This window comes from Crassostrea angulata, unplaced genomic scaffold, assembly GCF_025612915.1.
Source record: "Crassostrea angulata isolate pt1a10 unplaced genomic scaffold, ASM2561291v2 HiC_scaffold_245, whole genome shotgun sequence".
NCBI classification, from domain to species: Eukaryota; Metazoa; Mollusca; class Bivalvia; order Ostreida; family Ostreidae; genus Magallana; species Magallana angulata.
Window position 1 is genome coordinate 21380 of NW_026441798.1, and position 22621 is coordinate 44000.

At 33.5% G+C, this 22621-nt stretch overlaps 1 protein-coding gene across 1 annotated transcript; it reads left to right on the plus strand.

The window, feature by feature from the left end:
* Positions 1-15194: 15194 nt before the first annotated feature.
* Positions 15195-17609, plus strand: LOC128169881 (E3 SUMO-protein ligase ZBED1-like). The gene has a single exon (XM_052835919.1). It carries the CDS (start codon positions 16100-16102, stop codon positions 17105-17107), a length of 1008 nt encoding a protein of 335 aa, XP_052691879.1. The 5' UTR covers positions 15195-16099; the 3' UTR covers positions 17108-17609.
* Positions 17610-22621: the final 5012 nt, after the last annotated feature.

Sequence of the window (22621 nt, forward strand, 5' to 3'; positions counted from 1 at the left end):
GTGATTTTGTCCAGGGCGTTTTTCAAAAACGCTTCAAGATAGAGACTTGAAATTTTCTGTGTTGAAGCATTGATCGTTTTTATTTGGACATAAGGCTGGAATTTAGTTTCCGTCACTTCCGGTCCAAACCGGAAGTGTTTTAAAATTTTCGAATTTTCGAATTTTTCGTTTTAATTTCAAATGTTTACGAGGTTTGTAGAGTTGGTCATGCTGAATACGAAACTGAAATCCGTTTGAAAATCGGACGATGCATTACAGAGATATCGGGGTTTTAAAATTGATTTTTCCGGAAATTTTGTTTCCGCGTCCTTGGTTTGAAAAATAGCGTAATGTTAATAGTAAAATTAACTCGTACCAAAAATAATTGTTAAGTCGTACTTAAACACATTCGGATTTTTTTTGTTAAGTTGTTCTTAAAATCAAGAAGGTTTTTGTTAAGTCGTACTTAAAATCATTCGGATTAAAATCAAGTCGTACCAGGAATTATTCGATTTTTTCATCTTTTTATTTTAGTTACTCTTGTTATTGGTTTAAGAGCTCTGCTTCTTACAGGAACTTCAAGCTTTACTTCCGACATTAACGGGAGACCCACTCGTTGCTTTGCAACGAGCTTTGCTCTAGTTATTATTATTCTTTTTCTTTATTTTTCTGACTTTTTTAAAGCTTAATATCTCAAAAAGTTTTCAACGGATTTACATAAACTTTCAGGGATTATGACACATCACTGTCCCTAAAAGATGTTAATTTTTTAAGTACAACGTCACTTTTGTTTTTACGTTACGTCAATTTTCAAATTTAAAAAAAGTGATTTTGTCCAGGGCGTTTTTCACAAACGCTTAAAGATAATGACTTGGAATTTTCTGTGCTGAAGCATTGATCGTTTTTATTTGGACATAAGGCTGGAATTTAGTTTCAGACACTTCCGGTCCAAACCGGAAGTGTTTTAAAATTTTCGAATTTTCGAATTTATCGTTTCAATTTCAAATGTTTATGAGGTTTGTAGAGTTGGTCATGCTGAATACGAAACTGAAATCCGTTTGAAAATCGGAGGATGCATTATAGAGATATTGGGGTTTAAAAATTGATTTTTCCGGAAATTTTCTTTCCGCGTCCTTGGTTTAAAAAATAGCGTAATGTTCAAAGTAAAATAAACTCGTACCAAAAATAATTGCTAAGTCGTACTTAAACACATTCGGTTTTTTTTGTTAAGTCGTTCTTAAAATCGGAAAGGTTTTTGTTAAGTCGTACTTAAAATCATTCGTATTTTATTAAGTCGTACCAGGAATAATTCGATTTTCTTTATCTTTTTATTTTAGTTACTCATGTTATTGGTTTAAGAGCTCTGCTTCTGACAGGAACTTCCAGCTTTACTTCTGACATTAACGGAAGACCCACTCGTTGCTTTGCAACGAGCTTTGCTCTAGTTATTATTATTATTATTATTCTTTTTCTTTATTTTTCAGACTTTTTTAAAGCTTAATATCTCAAAAAGTTTTCAACGGATTTACATAAAACTTTCAGGGATTATGGAGCATCACTGTCCCTCTAAGATGTTAAATTTTGAATAACAACGTCACTTCTGTTTTTACGTTACGTCAATTTTTAAATTTTAAAAAAGTGATTTTGTCCAGGGCGTTTTTCAAAAACGCTTCAAGATATAGACTTGAAATTTTCTGTGTTGAAGCATTGATCGTTTTTATTTGGATTCCGTCACTTCCGGTCTTAACCGGAAGCGTTTTAAAATTTTCGAATTTTTCGTTTCAATTTCAAATGTTTACAAGGTTTGTAAAGTTGGTCATGCTGAATACGAAACTGAAATCCGTTTGAAAATCGGACGATGCATTACAGAGATATCGGGGTTTAAAAATTGATTTTTCCGGAAATTTTGATTCCGCGTCCTTGGTTTAAAAAATAGCGTAATGTTCAAAGCAAAATTAACTCGTACCAAAAATAATTGCTAAGTCGTACTTGAACACATTCAGATTTTTTTTGTTAAGTCGTTCTTAAAATCGGAAAGGTTTTTGTTAAGTCGTACTTTAAATCATTCGTATTTTGTTAAGTCGCACCAGGAATATTCGATTTTTTCATCTTTTTTTTTTATCTAAGTAATTCTTGTTATTGGTTTAAGAGCTCCGCTTCTTACAGGAACTTCCAGCTTTACTTCCAACATTAACGGAAGACCCACTAGTTGCTTTGCAACGAGCTTTGCTCTAGTTAGGGTCTTCCGTTTCCAACGGAAGACCCTCTTGTTATTCTATTGTTTCTTTTTATTATTTTTATTCTTCTTGTTTTTCCTTCTGACTTCTTTTTTGCTTTATATCTCAAAAACTATTCAACCGATTTGCAAGAAATTTTTAGGGATTATGTTAAATATTTGTCCCTTGAAGCTTCTAAAATTTCAGTCATTAAGTCATTTCCGTTCTCTAGTTACGTCATTTTAAAAATTTTCAAAAAGTGATTTTGTCCAGGACTTTTCCCGTAAACGGTTATTTATAAAGACTTGAAATTTTCTGTGATTGTAAATCTGCGGATTTACTTATGGCATTTTTACAACAAAAATTTTTATGTCACTTCCGGTAGAAACCGGAAGTGATTTTAATTTTTCGAAAAATTGAATTTTTTTATCGAATAAAAAACGAATATGTGTTTTGTAGAGATTTTTAAGCTGAACCTAACACTGAAAACTGTTTAAAAATCGGACGATGCATTACAGAGAAATTTGGCTTTAAAAATTGATTTTTCCGGAAATTTCGATTCCGCTTTTTTGGTTAAGAAAGTAGTATCAAGTTCTTGGTTAAAGTAACTTGTACCTAAAAATTAATTGTTAAGTCGTACTGTAACACATTCGGATTTTTTTGTTAAGTCGTTCTTGAAATCGGAAAAGTTTTTGTTAAGTCGTACTTAAAATCTTTCGGATTTTGTTAAGTCATACCAGGAATGATTCGATTTTTTCATCTTTTTATTTTAGTTTCTCTTGTTATTGGTTTAAGAGCTTTGCTTCTTACAGGAACTCCCAGCTTTACTTCCGACATGAACGGAAGACCCACTCGTTGCTTTGCAACGAGCTTTGCTCTAGTTATTATTATTTTTCTTTTTCTTTATTTTTCTGACTTTTTTAAAGCTTAATATCTCAAAATGTTTTCAACGGATTTACATAAAACTTTAAGGGATTAAGTAGCATTACTGTGCCTCAAAGATGTTAAATTTTAAACTACAACGTCACTTCCGTTTTTACGTTACGTCAATTTTTGAATTTTAAAAAAGTGATTTTGTCCAGGGCGTTTTTCAAAAACGCTTGAAGATAGAGACTTCAAATTTTCTGTGTTAAAGCATTAATTGTTTTTATTTGGAAATAAGGCTGGAATTAAGTTTCCGTCGCTTCCGGTCCAAACCGGAACTGTTTTAAAATTTTCCATTTTTCGAATTTTTCGTTTAATTTTGAATGTTTCTAAGGTTTGTAGACCTGGTTATGCTGAATACGAGACTGAAATTCGTTTGAAAATCGAACGACGCATTACAGAGATATCGGGGTTTAAAAATTGATTTTTCCGGAAATTTTGATTCCACGTCCTTGGTTTAAAAAATAGCATAATGTTCAAAGTAAAGTTAACTCGTACCAAAAATAATTGTTAAGTCGTACTTGAACATATTCGGATTTTTTTGTTAAGTCGTACTTGAAATCAGAAAGGTTTTTGTTCATTCGTACTTAAAATCATTCGGATTTTGTTAAGTCGTACCAGGAATAATTCGATTTTTTTCATCTTTTTATTTTAGTTTCTCTTGTTATTGGTTTAAGAGCTTTGCTTTCTACAGGAACTTCCAGCTTTACTTCGGACATTAACGGAAGACCCACTCGTTGCTTTGGCACGAGCTTTGCTTTAGTTTATTATTATTTTTCTTTTTCTTTATTTTTCTGACTTTTTAAAAGTTTAATATCTCAAAATGTTTTCAACGGATTTACATAAAACTTTCAGGGATTAAGTAGCATTACTGTGCCTCAAAGATGTTAAATTTTAAACTACAACGTCACTTCCGTTTTCACGTTACGTCGATTTTTAAATTTTGAAAAAGTGATTTTGTCCAGGGCGTTTTTCAAAAACGCTTCAAGATAGAGACTTGGAATTTTCTGTGTTGAAGCATTGATCGTTTTTATTTATACATAAGGCTGGAATTTAGTTTCTGTCACTTCTGGTCCAAACTGGAAGTGTTTTAAAATTTTCGATTTTTCGAACTTTTCGTTTCAATTTCAAATGTTCACGAGGTTTGTAGAGTTGGTCATGCTGAATACGAAACTGAAATCCGTTTGAAAATCGGCCGATGCATTACACAGATATCGAGGTTTAAAAATTGATTTTTCCGGAAATTTTGATTCCGGGTCTTTGGTTTAAAAAATAGCGTAAAGTTCAAAGTAAAATTAACTCGTACCAAAAATAATTGCTAAGTCGTACCTGAACACATTCGGATTTTTTTTGTTAAGTCGTTCTTAAAATCGGAATGGTTTTTGTTAAGTTGTACTTTAAATCATTCGTATTTCGTTAAGTTGTACCAGGAATGATTCGATTTTTTTCATTTTTTTTTCAGTTTCTCTTGTTATTGGTTTAAAAGATCTGCTTCTTACAGGAACTTCCAGCTTTACTTCCGACATTAACGGAAGACACACTCGTTGCTTTTCAACGAGCTTTGCTCTAGCTAAGGTCTTCCGTTTCCAACGGAAGACCTTATAGTGATTGTAAGGTTTTTTATTAGGGTCTTCCGTTTTTAACGGAAGACCCTCTTGTTATTCTTCGGTTTCTTTTTATTATTATACTTTTTCTTTTTTTTTCTGACTTCTTTTCGGCTTCATAACTCAAAAAGTTTTTGACGGATTTTTATGAAACTTTCAGAGATAATGTGAAATTATAATGCCTCAAAGATATTAAAGTTTCTATAGCAACGTCACTTCCGTTTTTACGTTACGTCATTTTTAAAAATTTCAAAAAGTCATTTTGTCCGCGGCTTTTTTCAAAAACGATTCAAGATAGAAACGTGAATTTTTTTGAGCTAATATATTGATCGTTTTGCCTCTGTAAGAAGGCTGGAAATGAAAATCCGTCACTTCCGGTCGAAACCGGAAGTAAATCAAATTTTTCGAAAATTTGAATTTGTTGATCGAATAAAAAACGTATATGTATTTTGTAGAACTTATTAGGTTGAATCTAACACTGAAAACCGTTTTTAAATCGGATGATTCATTACAGAGATATTGGGGTTTAAAAATTGATTTTTCCGGAAATTTTGATTCCACGTTATTGGTTTAAAAAATAGCATAAAGTTAAAAGTTAAATTAACTCATACCAAAAATAATTGTTAAGTCGTACTTTAACACATTCGGATTTTTTTTTGTTAAGTCGTTCTTGAAATCAAAAAGGTTTTTGTTAATTCGTACTTAAAATAATTCGGGTTTTGTTAAGTCGTACCAGGAATAATTCGATTTTTTCATCTTTTTATTTAATATACTCTTGTTATTGGTTTAAGTGCTCTGCTTCTCACAGGAACTTCAAGCTTTGCTTCCTACATTAACGGAAGACCCACTCGTTGCTTTGCAACGAGCTTTGCTCTAGTTATTATTTTTATTCTTTTTCTTTATTTTTCTGACTTTTTTAAAGCTTAATATCTCAAAAAGTTTTCAACGGATTCACATGAAATTTTCAGGGATTTTGGAGTATCACTGTCCCTTAAAGGTGTTAAATTTTTAACTACAACGTCACTTCCGTTTTTACGTTACGTCAATTTTTATATTTTAAAAAAGTGATTTTGTCCAGGGCGTTTTTCAAAAATGCTTCAAGATAGAGACTTGGAATTTTCTGTGTTGAAGCATTGATCGTTTTTATTTGGACATAAGGCTGGAATTTAGTTTCCGTCACTTCCGGTCCAAACCGGAAGTGTTTTAAAATTTTCGAATTTTCGAATTTTTCGTTTTAATTTCAGATGTTCACGAGATTTGTAGAGTTGGTTACGCTAAATACGAAACTGAAATCCGATTGAAAATCGGTTGATGCATTACTGAGATATCGGGGTTTAAAAATTGATTTTTTCGGAAATTTTAATTCCGCGTCCTTGGTTTAAAAAATAGCGTAATGTTCAATGTAAAATTAACTCGTACCAAAAATAATTGTTAAGTCGTACTTGAACACATTCGAATCTTTTTTGTTAAGTCGTTCTTAAAATCGCAAAGGTTTTTGTTAAGTCGTACTTAAAATCATTCGTATTTTGTTAAGTCGTACCAAGAATATTCGATTTTTTCATCTTTTTATTTTAGTTACTCTTGTTATTAGTTTAAGAGCTGTGCTTCTTACAGGAACTTCCAGCTTTACTTCCGACATTAACGGAAGACCCACTCGTTGCTTTGTAACGAGCTTTGCTCTAGTTCTTATTATTATTATTCTTTTTATTTTTTTTCCAACTCAATTATTTCAAAAACGCTTGCATCGATTGCTTTGATATTTTCAAGATATATGTGTTTTTGAAAGATCTCTATGATATGAAAAAAATATTTGATGACGTCATCACATTCGTCAGATATTGACGTTTTTCACGTTTTAAAAAGTGATTTTGTCCGGAGCTTTTCTCCTTTTTGATTCAAGATAAAGCCACGAGTTTTACAGGGAAGGAAGAACTACCATTTTACTTATGACATAAGGCTGGAAACTCAATTCGGACACTTCCGGTCGAAACCGGAAGCAAAACCATTTTTTTTTCAATTTTCATGTTTTTTGATTTTAAAGATTTAACATACGTATCTTACAGTAATTTTCATGCTGAGTACGAAACTTAAATCCGTTTAAAAATCGTACGATGGATTTACTTATGGCATTTGACCAAAAAAATGTATTTTGTCACTTCCGGTCGAAACCGGAAGTGAAACAAATTTTTCGAAAAAATGAATTTTCTGATCAAATCGAAAAAGAATATGTGTTTTGTAGAGCTATTTTTGCTGAATCTAACACTGAAAGCCGTTTTCAAATCGGACGATGCAGTACAGAGATATCGGGGTTTAAAAATTGATTTTTCCGGAAATTTTGTTTCCGCGTCCTTGGTTTGAAAAAATAGCGTAATGTTTATAGTAAAATTAACTCGTACCAAAAATTATTGTTAAGTCGTACTTGAACATATTCGGATTTTTTTTGTTAAGTCGTTCTTGAAATCAAAAAGGTTTTTGTTAATTCGTACTTAAAATCATTCGGATTTTGTTAAATCGTACCAGGAATAATTCGATTTTTTTCATCTCTTTATTTGAGTTACTCTTGTTATCGGTTTAAGAGCTCTGCTTCTGAAAGGAACTTCGAGCTTTACTTCCGACATTAACGGAAGACCCACTCGTTGCTTTGCAACGAGCTTTGCTCTAGTTAAGGTCTTCCGTTTCCAACGGAAGACCTTATAGTGATTGTAATGTTTCTTTTTATTATTATTATTCTTATTTTTTTCCCCGATTTTCTCAGAGATGACTGGATATATTTCCTTGAAATTTTCAGGAATAATAGGAAATGATAAACGCTAGGGACGTTTTTTTCATTTTTTCAAAAATCGTTTCCGGTCGTCCGTTTCCTGTCCCACAACAAAAAAGCTTGTCACCTCAAGATCTCAAGAATGGTAAAGACTTGAACAACGAAACTTTGTACGATAATAGACCTGTGTATGTAGATGTGTTTAAAGTATTTTGTTTTGTTCGTCGTTACTTCCGGTCGTCACCGGAAGCACTTCAAAAATAGTCATTTCACGTAATAAATTTATTTTCCACAAATTAAATATATAAGTTTAAATCTACACATACGTTATCTATGCAATTTTAAATCAACAAAAAAATTCTACTTCCGGTGAGATATCTCAATCATCTCAGGTAGCTGTTTTAAAACACATTTTGTACCCGCGAGATCTCAGAAACTATAAGTGATCAAGGCCCGAAACTTTCATGGATGATAGACATTTGATGGAAGATGTGTTCAACCGGTTTCGTTTTGTCTTCCGTCACTTCCGGTCCACACAGGAAGAGTTCAAACAAATCGAGCTGTTTATCAGTTAAACTTTTTGTCTTTAATATCTGTAGTGTGCTCGATGAACAATAAAATGAAAAGGGCAAGTATACAATAAATTACTAATAAAATTTACATTAAGCACTTCCGTTTGTCCGTTTCCTGTCCCGAAACAAAAAACCTTGATTCCTAGAGATCTCAAAAACGGTGACAACTTGAACGATAAAACTTTGTGGGATGATAGACGTATGTATGTACATGTGTTTACAATATTCTGTTTTGTTCGGCGCAACTTCCGGTCGTCACCGGAAGCTCTTCAAAAATAACTATTTTTACGACTTAAATTATTTTGCCATAGAATAGATATATAAGTATAAATCTATACATAGGTTAACAATGCAATGTTATATCAACAAAAAAATTCTACCTCCGGTGAGATATCTCAAATATCTCAGGTAGCTTTTTTGAAACTCATTTTGTACAAACAAGTTCTCAGAAACTATAAGTGATCAAAGCACAAAACGTTCATGAATGATAGACATTATATTGAAGATATGTTTAACCGGTTTCATTTTGTCTTCCTTCACTTCCGGTCCACACAAGAGGAGTTCAAACAAATCGAACTTTTTATTAGTTTAACTGTTTTTCATTGATATTTGTAGTGACTTCGATGAACAATAATGTACAAAAGACAAGTATACAAGAAATATTTAATACAATTTACATTGAACGCTTCCGTTGGTCCGTTTCCTGTCCCGAGACAAAAAACCTTATTTCGACGAGATCTCATAAATGATGTCGACCTGAACAATCAAACTTTGTGGGATGATAGACCTATATATGTACATTTTTTTAAACTATTTTATTTTGTTCGGCGTATCTTCCGGTTGTCACCGGAAGCACTACAAATAATATGTTTTTTCTCTATTTATTTCTTTTACATGGAATGAATATATCAGTACACAATCTTAGAAGTGTCATCTTTATAATGTTGAATTTTCAAATAACTGTTCCTTCCGGTGAGATATCTCAAATATCTCTGTGTAGCTTTCCCTTTTACAAAGGACTATATATGGTATGGGCCTAAAATGGCCCCCTAAAAGGAATATCATTATTTTAGTGTAATTCTTTGTTTTCTTTGTACAGATATATATGTGATGTTTTAACTTAATGTTCATTTTGATTCAAGTGCCCACAATTTAGAAAAACAGCATTGTAAAGACAGCCTTTTCCCGCCATTTTTGCATTTTAGCATAAAAAAGCTTGTTTTCAAGAAGTTTTTCTTTCAGGAAACATAGAGCGCATGCTTGAACCAACAAAATATTTTAATCAGAGATGTATCTAGCCAAGACTAATAAGTGACAAAAAATTGGTCCTGGTTCAAGCATGCGCTCTATATTTCCCATTCGTAAAAAGATGAGAAAAATGTCAATTTCGACTGATTTTGATTGAATTTTTGAAATAGCGTCACTTCTGACGTCATATACTGCAAGTCAGTGCAAATAAATCAAACAAATATGTGAAAAATATATTTTATATGAACTCTTCTAAATTATAACATAACATTTTATTGTAATCGAAACACTTTAAAAAATGGTGAATTATGGGGGCCAAATTTAACTCTTATCATATATAGTTCTTTGATGCCCGCAAAATTTTTGTCACTGTAAGTGAATGAAACACAAAGCTTTCATGAATGATAGAAATTTGATTGATGATATGTTTAGCGGGTTTTATTTTGTCAACTGCCACTTCCGGTTTTCACCGGAAGGATTCAAATAAATCATATTTTTAACAACCAAACTTTATAACCTGTTTTGTTTAGTTCGGCATTACTTCCGGTCGTCACAGAGAGTACTTCAAAAATTGATTTCTTTTTTAATCTCATTGTTTTACATGGAAGTAACGTCTGGATATATCATTCACAATAATTATCATATCAACTATTTTCTCTATGTAAGAGAAGCAATGTCTACGGTTAAATTGATTCGTGTGTATCAAAACGGAAGACCTTTTTGTTGCTTTTGCAACAAGAGTCTAGTTATTATTATTTTTTTTCCCAGTTTTTGTCCACAAGATTTCTCAGAGATAACTGGATAGATTTATGTGAAATTTTCTGGAATAGAAGAAAATGACAATATCTCGAGGCGTTTTTTTTCATTTTATCAAAAATCGTTTCCGGTCGTCCGTTTCCTGTCCCGCGTTGAAAAAGCTTGTACCAACGAGATCTCAGAAACGGTAAAGACTTGAACATCCAAACTTTGTGGGATGATAGACCTATAGTTGAAGATGTGTTTAAACATTTTTGTTTTGTTCGGCGTAACTTCCGGTCGTCACCGGAAGCACTTCAAAAAATTTTGTTTTTACATATCTAATTTATTTCCAATAGAATAAAGATATTAGTATAGATCCTTACATATGTCATCTATACAATGTTAAATAAACAAAAAAAATCTACTTCCGGTGAGATATCTCGATTATCTCAGGAAGCTTTTTCAAAACATATTTTGTACCCGCAAGTTCTCAGGTACTGTACGTGATTAAGACACAAAACTTTCACTAATCATAGACATTTGATTGAAAATGTGTTTAAACAGTTTTATTTTGTCTTCCCTCACTTCCGGTCCACAGCGGAAGAGTTCAAGCAAATCAAACTGTTTATCCATAAAACTGTTTTTATTTGATAGTTTTAGCTACTTCGATGAATAAAAATGTAAAATAGGAAAGTAACAAAATATAAAAAAATTAAATTTCATTAAGCACTTCCGTTTGTCCGTTTCCTGTCTTGAGACAAAAAACCTTATATCGACGAGATCTCAAAAACGGTAACGACTTCAACAACCAAACTTTGTAGGATTATAGACCTGTGTATGGACACGTGTTAACACTATTTTGTTTCATCCGGCGTAACTTCCGGTCGTCACAGGAAGTACACCAAGTTCGGATTTTTTAAAAATATGTTGGTTATTTAGCATGGAAGTAACATTTTAGTTATAAAAATACAGGAAGTCATCCACAGATCGTAAAAAAACCCAAAAAAAGTTCTACTTCCGTTGAGACATCTCAAATATATCAGGTAGCCTTCTTTTAAAAAAACAAACTACCCCCTAGATCTCAGAAACTTTGAGAGATCAAGACACAAAACTTGTATGGATAATGGACATTTGAATGAACATGTGTTTAACGGGTTCCATTTGGTCGTACGTCACTTCCGGTTTTCACTCGAAGTGTTCAAGCAATAAAAGGTTGTTGTTTTTTTTTAATTAGAATTTTTTTTAGCATTTTCTCAATGTGACGAACAATAACTTATCATAGGTAAATGTACTAAAATACGTATTTTCAATTTCTTAATCACTTCCGTTCGTTCCTTTCCGGTCCCGAGACAAAAACCATTTCTCAACGAGATATTATAACTAACAAAAACTTGAACATCCAAAATTTGAGGAAATACAAGACAATGTATGAAGATATGTTTACTATGTTTTGTATGATCCGGCGTAACTTCCGGTCGTCACAGAAAGTACTCAAAAATGACGTTTTGTCTTTTTGTTTTGTTCATTTCTTGGGAATTCCTTTTTAGTATAAATAATATCCATTTTCTGTTTACAAGAGAAATGGATCTTTTATACAGATTTATACATGAGGAACGGAAGACCTTTTTGTTGCTATAGCAACAAGAGTCTAGTTAAGGTCTTCCGTTTCCAACGGAAGACCTTATAGTGATTGTAATGTTTTTTATTATTAAGGTCTTCCGTTACAACGGAAGACCTTATAGTGATTGTAATGTTTTTTATTAAGGTCTTCCGTTGGAAACGGAAGACCTTATTGTTTTTGCTTTGTTTCTTTTCCTCTATTATTATTATTCTTTTTTTTTTCTCCCACGTTTTCTCGAAAACGCTCCAGTCGATTTTCATAAAACTTTCAGATCTTGTTTATGACAACATTTGTAAGAAAAGTACGTGGGATTTTTTTGGTCGTCACTTCCGGTCCCGAGATATTAAAGATTTTATGTTTTTGCTTGTTCACAAGTTTTCTCCAAAAGTATTTAAGATAGAACTTTCAAATTTTCAGAGATCGTAGAGAATGAACGGCCGCAGTGTACTACGCATATCCCAACGTCTGCCGGTCGTCAGCGGAAGGAAATGAAAAACCTTAATTTTTCAATTTTTTGAACTTGAATTTTTTTTATGTTACTATTCGATAGAGACACTCTAAAAACCTCTGAATATGAAATCTGTTTTAAAATCGATCCATGCATTCTCGAGATTTTGGGCTCCAAAGTTCTGAAGCGAGAGTCCGCGTAGCTCAGTCGTTAGAGTGGTGGACTTGTGTCCAGGCGACCCGGGTTCAGTCCCCGAGTGCCGATTATTTGTTCTTGCTTAACTGTGTTTTGTTTAACGATTTTATCTTTATAATGATGGATTTGAATGTTTTCCGTTTTCTTTTTGTCATAAATAAAAATAATAGCGGCTTTTTTTCAGTACAAATATAGAGCTCTTTTCTGTCAACTGCTCGCTAAATTCGGACGATTGTCGCATTGCCGGCATCAAAGACATGCCGCCGAAGCACCCCTGCAGTTCGACCGCATTAGAGTTCACTGGATCGCTTTGCCGGCATCAAAGAAATGCCGCCATTTCAATGATTGTATACACACAACATTTAGCAATGCACCAATGTTTTTAGTATTTCACATGGCTTAAAAAGAAAGGTTGTTTTGTATTTATTCAAACATTTAGATATGTACATGTATGCATGTATACATGCGTTTATTGACAAATGTTGCGTTTATATTGAATTCCTGAACACTAAAATCTCTCTCTCTCTCTCTCTCTCTCTCTCTCTCTCTCTAAAAGATCTACTACAGGTAACATGGAGTAATGAGGCTAGAGGCTAATGTACATTTGACGTCAAAAAAAGTAAATACGTATTTTTTTCTAGTTACGGGATATTGTCTACGGATGTTATTTTTTGAAATTCTCTGTTCAATGATTTAATAACAAATCTATTGACTGTCTGGGATTAAAAAAAAACCGATTTTTATTATCAACTGAATGCTTAACATTAATCATTTAGACATAACACTTGGGTATCGTTTGGATTCGGGAAAATGGGGAATAAATAATCATACTATATTTCTAATGATGTAGGTTATTTTATTTGCTGACTTACCAGAATTTTTTATTATGCAGTTATTGTCGGCAAAGAAAAACTTGAGACAAAAAGAAATATAATACATATGAAAAAGCAGATAAAACAATTTTAAATTTCTTTATCAAATCAGAGACGTAAATGTTATTTATGTCTCTGATCAAATCGATTTCTGATTAATCTCTCTCTCTCTCTCTCTCTCTCTCTCTCTCTCTCTCTCATCATACATTTGAAGTGTTTAGCATGTAAATGTTATGGCATCTTATATATTTTATTTCTGAAAACTTTAAAAGTAAAAAGTAAATCCATAAATTGCGTTTGATGTAAGATTTTAAAAGATTATTGCAAATGTTTCTCGACTTGTTGTAATACTGCTGTTGTCATAGGCAAAATCCCATCGTGAGCTCTGGACCGGTAAATGTCCGAGTAAAAATAAACTGGCGACTTCGAGAGAATAATGCGTATATCTCCCCTATTGTAAGACCCATCAACTTAAAATTCGGCAGGAGTGTATCTCAGACATTACTTTTATGAAAAATACATGCACGTTGCGAGTGTTTTAAAGATTAATTGATTTTTTAGGATTTTGAAGCGAGCTGGTAGTTTTCTATCTGGGTCAGAGTTCGACCTCTTTCTTTATGTATGGTTTCATTGAAATTAATGTTGAAATGGGCTTGGCCCCTGTGCAGCCACGTAATATTTCTGTTGCATGTATATTTCTTTTTTTCCGTTTAGTCTGAATCTACGATAGCGTGTGAACTACTTATGAATGTTAGAACTGTGGAAATTACTGCATCAAATTTTTACCGAATAAATTTACGTGTTACTGATTTCGTTATTTCTACATTTATAAAGATTCTATCAATCCTGCTGAAATAAAACAGTCAAACATAATAGTAAACGACACGAACAAAAATTCTCAACACTGAAATACATGGGTAAACTGCATCAGTCATTGTTTTAGGACTTCCCCTAATAGTTGTTACACGAATCCGAGATCCACACCTCAAAATTCTATTTTCGATTTATTTACGACGAAAATCAAGCTCGGGTCTTTTCACCCCCCTCCAGACAAAAACACGCGTCAATATTTCAAATGACCTCGCACTGTTACCAAACCTAAATAGTCAGACATCTTACACTTTGTTTTTCATCTCATACAAAAACTCAGCTATTCTCCCGGGCGAAAACGCCCCAAATTCAAACACAAATTCGGGAATTATTTCGCGTCAGCCATGTTTTGAGACACCTGCAAAGGCTGTGTGTTCTAATCTCGGAGCCAAGATTTGTTCTTTCTCTCTATTTCTTTCTCTGCTTTTTATTTAATTTTCTAACTAAAATAATCAACATAAAAGGGTTGTTGGACTGTAGTACAAGTTGAAAAACACTCTTCAATTAAAATTTAGACAAATACAGTCTTGTATTATTAGGGTCTTCCGTCTTCAGCGGAAGACCCTTCTATTCTTATTGTTATTAGGGTCTTCCGTTTACAAGGGAAGGCCCTCTTTTTTTCTTCGGTTTCTTTTTATTACAGGTTATTAGACCTGTTATTAAGTCAATAGACCTCTTATTTAATATGAAATAAAATGGGACTGGTCCTTAAAATTAAGGATCCTACAGGTGTATAATCCTTCATCCATCGCTCTTTTAAATCACATCTGCATTTCCTGATATGTTTCGTTGATGAAGATAAAAGGCAAGGTCATTTCCTGTTCTAAAAATCGGACGGAAGACCTCCTCGTTGCTCGCAACGAGATCGTGTCTAGTTATTATTATTTTTTTTTCCCCTTTTTTTGTCCACAAGATTTCTCAGAGATGGATGAATAGATTTTCTTGAAATTTTCAGGACTAATAGAGAATGATAATATCTCTAGGTGTTTTTTTCATTTTGTCAAAATTCACTTCCTGTCGCCCGTTTCCTGTCCCGCGACAAAAAGCTATGGACAATGAGATCTCAGAAACCATAAAGACTTGAACCTCTAAACTTTGAGGGATGATAGACCTATAGCTGTAGATGTGTTTAAACTAGAGCTGAAACGAATGGTCGAATATTCGCGAATGAATAGTAAATTTCTAATATTCGAAAAGATATTTAGTATTCGAATATTCGGTCACATGTTTAATACCCGTATGCATTGCTGTAAACGATGCAGCATCGTGTTATTTCGTCACGATGGAAAAGAGAAGCTGGGTGTGGGAGCATTTCACGTTGAACGAAACCAACGACAAAGCCATTTGTAAATTATGTCCTGTCTGCACACCTAGCCTTATTTATAAAGGCACGACATCAAACCTTATTAATCACCTTAAAGGCAAGCACCCGTCGGCCTCATGGTTTGTAAAATTTATCATTTCTCCGAACTGCCATACTTGTTTACATTGGAAGTAAAAGCAGAGTTTAAATCGCTCGGGTAGAAAAAATCTGGATTTTTCGATTCATATTTATTAGAACAATTTATACGATGAATGAATTATAGCATGATATACTGAAAAATATGTTTGAGCTAGTGTGAATAACGCAGTGATAATTCTATTTTTACTTGAGTTTATTAACAAGAGTTGTCGACAAAAAATGCCATTCGTTGTTTCAACCTGGCGATTTTAGCTAGTAAAACATTTTGGCGTTTTTAGCTATTAAATTTTTTTAATAAAATTGTTAAAATAAATCGTTTGTAGGTATTGTATGTATGCTCAATTAATTTGATTCCATATTTTCTTTTAGTGATAATGACCGCGGTAAAAAGAGGCCATTAAGATCTCAATCAACGCTGCAATTTAGCAAGAAAAAACCGAAGTCGCGAGAAAGTTGGTAATTAACTACTAAGTATCTGGTCGAGATATGTGCTAGAGATCTACGCCCCCTTAGCATTGTAAACGGAGTAGGGTTTAGAAATGTTGTCCACTCACTTGACCCAACATACGTAGTGCCTTCACACACCACCATGAAAAATTACACTAATTATTACTACGGCTCATTAAAGCAAACAGTAGCGACTGAATTACAGTCACAATCATCATTAGCTTTCACCACTGACACGTGGACATCTTGTGCAACAGAGGGGTACCTAACCCTGACAGCTCATTTTATTGATAGCATGTGGCAACTTCGTTACTATGTCTTGGCTACGATAGAGGTAAAAAATCATCACACCGGGGAAAACCTTGCGAATGAAATCAAATGTATTGTAGAGGACTTTGGGATCTCCAATACACCAGTGTCAGGCATCACAACTGATAATGCCGCCAATATGGTAACTATGACAACACACCTCGACTGGCCACATATTCGTTGCTTTGCGCATACTCTGCAGCTAAGTGTGAAAGCTGGACTTAAAATCAAGGAAATTTCTAGTGCAGCAGCAGCGGCCAGAAAACTTGTCGGCCATTTTAAAAGAAGTTCCCTGGCCTCTAATGAGCTCAAATCTCGCCAGAGGCAGTTAGATTTACCACAACACACACTACTTCAAGATGTCCCAACCAGGTGGAATGCTACATATATAATGTTCGAAAGGCTCATAGAGCAGCGCCTTGCTATTTTTGCAGTCCTGCACAACAACACCATTACAAGTCCTTCCGATGCGAGAATCCTAGAATTACCTGATCAGGTCTGGAAAGTCATTGAGGACTTAGTGCCAGTCTTAAAACCACTTCAGGTTGCTACAACTACAATAAGTGGAACCAGTTTCCCAACTCTCAGCATGGTTTACCCTATTGTTATTGGTCTTCTTAAAAATCATTTGAATGTGCAGGGAGAAGACAGCACTGTTCTCGTTAAGTTTAAGGAAGCAGTTACCAAAGATCTGTCGTCTCGGTTTCCCAAGAGCGATCATGATTTAGCGACACACCATGCCGTTCTTACGTGCGCACTTGACCCACGTTACAAGTCCCTGAAATTCATGACAGATGAGCAGAGGAATCTCGTCAAATCAAACATAGAATCAAAGGCCTGAAGGGCCACAATGGCGTCAAGTTAAAGTTAATTTGAAGAGTAAAAACCTAAATAATTTTTTAAACAAGTGAAAAGCTGTCAATGAGACAGCTAACTGGGTTTTCTTTTTATATGTGAACTGTATCCATAATCCATGTCAACCCATATCCAGTGAAATAAAGTACCTCATATGCAATATTTTGCTAAAAAAAGACTAAGTTCAAAAGCTGGTATTTTTTTCATAAATAATCAGAAATAAAAATCCTAAAAGTATTCACACCTCTGATACATGTACAATTAATCTGCAAAAGAAAAACTTTTTATCTATAAAACTGTAGGAATAGTTATCTGTACAATGAGGTAACCCTATATGCAATATTTTGCTAAAAATTGACTAACTTCAAAAGCTGGTATTTTTTTCACAAATTATCAGTAATCAAAATCCTAGCAATATGCACACCTCTGATATATGTATAATTGATCTGCAAAAGAACAACTTCTTATCTTGAAAACTGTAAGAGGAGTTATCCATACAATGATGGTACCCTATATGCAATATTTTGCCAAAAAATGACCAAGTTCAAAAGCTGGTATTTTGTTTTCCATAAATTATCAAAAAAAAATTTTTTTCAAAAAAAATAGAAAAATGTTATTTATCACATAACTAATAAAATTACAATTCATTACAAATTTGCTCACCTAATTCTTAAAAAGTTTTGAATTTCAATTGAAAATTTAAGTTTATAGTAATATCTTAGGAGTTAAAAATTTTTTAGATTTTTTTTCTCTATTTATATGGAAATAAATATTTAAATTATTATTGTGTTTAATTCTATATATTGTATACTGCTGATAACCACTCTGTCTCTTATTATCAATTTCATCTAAAATTCACAAGGATCCAAATGACACGGGCCGAAAAGATCGGGGGTAGATAAAAGAAAGCACCCATTCACGTTGTTTACAAAGTGAAAGTAGTTCACTAGTTGGTTTATGTAGATGTACTTATCGCTCGATTAGGAAGTTTTGTTTCTACAAGATCAAACATTTGTGCATTGTCAATTTTCGATATGGATACAAAATCATCTATTTTGCAGGCTAGTACATTTCATAACCAATTTAAATTGAGTATGTAAGCCCAGCTATCGCATGTGTCTCGGTGCTAGTGTATTCATCCGCTGAAACCGAGACATATTGTTTTCAATAAAATGTGAACATTTTTAAAGACGGCAACCATTTCGAATCTGCAAACTTGTTTTGTTGACGTACAGTTCTGCTCGAAATTGAAGTATGTCATCTATTTTTCTTGAAACACATACGAAAACTTTGCACTCATTTGAGTTGTTTGGCTCCTAAAAATGTAACTTCCGGACGTACGATCCCTAGATGGCTTTCGAGCTTCGCTCGACGCCATAAAAATTTGACACCCAAACAGAACAAGTACCAGTGGAATCGCCGGTTGCGGTAAAATCGGAAAATACTGACAATGCAGAGAGTAACAAGGCTGAGGTCAATGCAATGAGTTTTCTGTTATGCGATCTAGTCGATTTAACGGGCGAAGAAGTAGATGCGGAAAAATCTCTTGTACAAGAGTATGAAATGTTCGTCAGAGAGACAGCGGTAAAGGGAAATGCCGATCCTTTAGACTGGTGGAAAAATAAGGCAGATAGCTACAAAAAACTGCCGCCCATTGCAAAGTTTTTTCTTTGTATACCCGGCACGTCCGTTCCCTCAGAGCGCGTCTTCTCGGATACTGGGAATATTGTTACGAAAAAGCGAGCAAGTCTGGACCCCGACACAGTTAATCAATTGGTATTCTTAAGATCTGTATTAAGCTCGACTAAAACCGAAGTCGACAGCGCAGAGGAATCAGTTCTTCCTGACGACAAAAATTCTGCTTCCACGAGCGCACTTGAAGTCAAACAAGAGCGAGCCAGTGAGCCACCAAGTCTGAGTAAGAAAGAAAGTTTGCCACCCCTTCCATTACTTGAGCCAGATAATGATGAAGATGATTAAAGATCATTTGTTAAAACAAAAGTTAGATCCTTTCTCTGTGCAAGTTTACGTATTTTTTTTCATTTACCTGACATTGTTAAATGATTTATAACAGAATACAGAAATTCTGTATTATTATTTTAATTGCTAGTTTGCAGCATATATCTACATGAATCACTAGGTAAGTTCAAAGTAATGTATTATGATGTATATCGACGGTTTCTTAATCTATTTAGATACGTCGATATTATTTTCTTCAATTTGAAATAAACGGAACGTTTCCGGAATTGATGTCGTTATTGGTTTTTTAAAATACTATAATCAAACATGGCGGAAAGCTTTGTGTACGTATCGACAGGAGTTGGGTCCTTACAACTGCAGTATATTAAAGTTATTTTTCGATTGTAGTTGATTGAGATATCATTTGCATAAAAGAATGCACACCAAATACAACGGAGAAAGTTTATTAAATGACTACATGTACCAACATCGAACTGAGGTGTTTACGTAACCTACACATAAATTAATACGGTCATACAAGGTAACAAACATGCATAATACATTGCAAATGACGTCTACGAATATTCGAATACGAATAGAATAGCAGTCACGAATATTCGAATATTGATTTTGGGTATTCGTTTCAGCTCTAGTTTAAACTATTTTGTTTTGTTCGTCGTAACTTCCGGTCGTCACCGGAAGCACTTCAAAAATTATGTTTTTACGCATTTTATTTGTTTAACACAGAATTGATATAAAGGTATAAACGCTTTCATATGTCATCTATCCGATGATTAATAAACAAAAAAAAATTACTTCCGGTGAGATATCTCAAATATCCCAGGTAGTCTTTTTTAAAACAAATATTATGACAGCGAGATTTCGTAAACTGTAAGTGACCAAGACACAAAACTTACACGGATGATAGACATTTGATAGAAGATGTGTTCAACCGTTTTTATTTTGTCAACCGTCACTTCCGGTCCACACCGAAAGAGTTCAAACAATCCGTGTTGTTTAAGAGATTTACTGTTTTTGTTTGACAAAGTAAGACAAATTGATAGTCAATAAAGTCCTTTTGTCTAATGGTTATGAAATACTGAGAGAAGCAATGTCTTACAGTTAAATTGATACATGTATATCAAAACGGAAGACCTTTTTGTTGCTTTTGCAACAAGAGTCTAGTTATTAAGGTCTTCCGTTTCCAACGGAAGACCTTATAGTGATTGTAATGTTTCTTTTTATTAAGGTCTTCCGTTTCCAACGGAAGACCTTATTGTTTTCGTACTGTTTCTTATTATTATTATTATTATTATTATTATTATTTTTTTTTTCCACAAATTTTGTGCACGCGATATCTCGAAAACTATTCGGCCGATTTCGACCATTTTTTCACAGATGATTGCCAGTGGTCATAATTCTAGAAGTTTTTTGAAATTTTGAAATCGGCACTTCCGGTTCCGATTTACGGCCGATTTTGTCAGTTTTTACGACCCATTTTGTGCAGACATAAACTCAGAGACTATCAGAGATAGGAATATGAAATTTTCAGGATAGGTAGACCATAGATTGAAGTTGTGCACAATGCAGTTTTTTTACGCCAGAGGCGCAAAGTTTAGGAGCTCGCCTGGGCTCGAAAAATGGATACGATTTTTTAATCAAAATTTTCATACTTTTTTATCTGTATCTTTATATCACTTCATATTTTCTTAAAACATATATAATAAAAGTGGTAGAGAATTAAAAGTTCTTACCAACAAAACCAAGAAATAGGGGCTGGCCCCTTTTTTTAGGGGCCAAGGCACTCTTAAACTCTATTACAAATAACTTAAAAACGATAAAGATTTTGTAATGCATTATAGAAGCAAAGTTGTTGATCGTACCAATATCTATTAGAAAAAATCATTGCCACGCCCATTTATTACGTAACTAGGGATTTTAGGGGCCAAAGTACTTAAATTTTGACGCAATATACCCAAAGAAGTAAACAAATTTTGTTAAGCATTGTAGAAGAGAAAATATCTGTATTGACGATTCTAATCGATTTCATTAATCAAAACACCAATGTCTGTCCCCATTAAGGATCTAGAGGGCTGGCCCCTAAAATATTCAATCATTTGTATCTCAAAAATGATCAACAATTTTAGATTGGTGTAAGAACAAAAAATGTTATTATTCATGAGAACTTTCGAATGAACTCAAGAAAAAGGGGCTAGCCCCTTTATTTAGGGGCCAAGACTGTCGTAAACTCTATTACAGATAACTTAAAAACGATAAAGAGTTTGTAATGCATTATAGAAGCAAAGTTGTTGATCATTACAATATCTATCAGAAAAAAATCAATGCCACGCCCATTTATGTCGTAATTAGGGTTTTTTAGGGGCCAAAGTACTAATATTTTGACGCAATATATCTAGAGAAGGAGACATATTTTGTTAAGCATTGTAGAAGAGAAAATATCTGTATTGATGATTCTAATTGATTCCATCAATCACAACACCAATGTCTGTCCCCATTAAGGATCTAGGGGCTGGCCCCTAAAATATTAAATCATTTGTATCTCAAAAATGATCAACAATTTTAAATAGGAGTAAGAACAAAAAATGTTAGAATTTGTGAGACCTTTTGACTGAATTCAAGAAAAAGGGGCTGGCCCCTTAAATTAGGGGTCAAGAAACTTGCAAACTCTATTATAGATAACTTAAAAACTTGCGTTTTTTAAAGGATATTGACAATCCTATACACTATCAGGAAGTGGAGGGGGGATTTTGAAATTCCATTGATATTTTAATTGTATCGTTTAAAGATTGAACGGAAGACCTACTCGTTACTCGTAACGAGATCGTATCTAGTTATTATTCTTATTATTATTCTTATTTTTTTCCCCGATTTTCTCAGAGATGACTGGATGTATTTCCTTGAAATTTTCAGGAGTAATAGGAAATGATAAACGCTAGGGACGTTTTTTTCATTTTTTCAAAAATCATTTCCGGTCGTCTGTTTCCTGTCCCGCAACGAAAAAGCTGGTCACCTCGAGATCTCAAGAATGGTAAAGACTTGAACAACCAAACTTTGTACGATAATAGACCTGTGTATGTAGATGTGTTTAAACACTTTTGTTTTGTTCGTCGTTACTTCCGGTTGTCACCGGAAGCACTTCAAAAATAGTCATTTCATGTAATAATTTATTTTCCACAAATTTAATATATAAGTATAAATCTACACATAAGTTATCTATGCAATTATAAATCAACAAAAAATTTCTTCTTCCGGTGAGATATCTCAATCATCTCAGGAAGCTTCTTTAAAACACATTTTGTACCCGCGAGATCTCAGAAACTATAAGTGATCAAGACACAAATCTTTCGTGGATGATAGACATTTGATTGAAGATGTGTTTAACCGGTTTCATTTTGTCTTCCGTCACTTCCGGTCCACACCGGAAAAGTTCAAACAAATCGAGCTGTTTATCAGTTTAACTGTTTTTCTTTGATATGTTTAGTTAGATAAATGAAAAATAATGAGCAAAAGGCAAGTATAC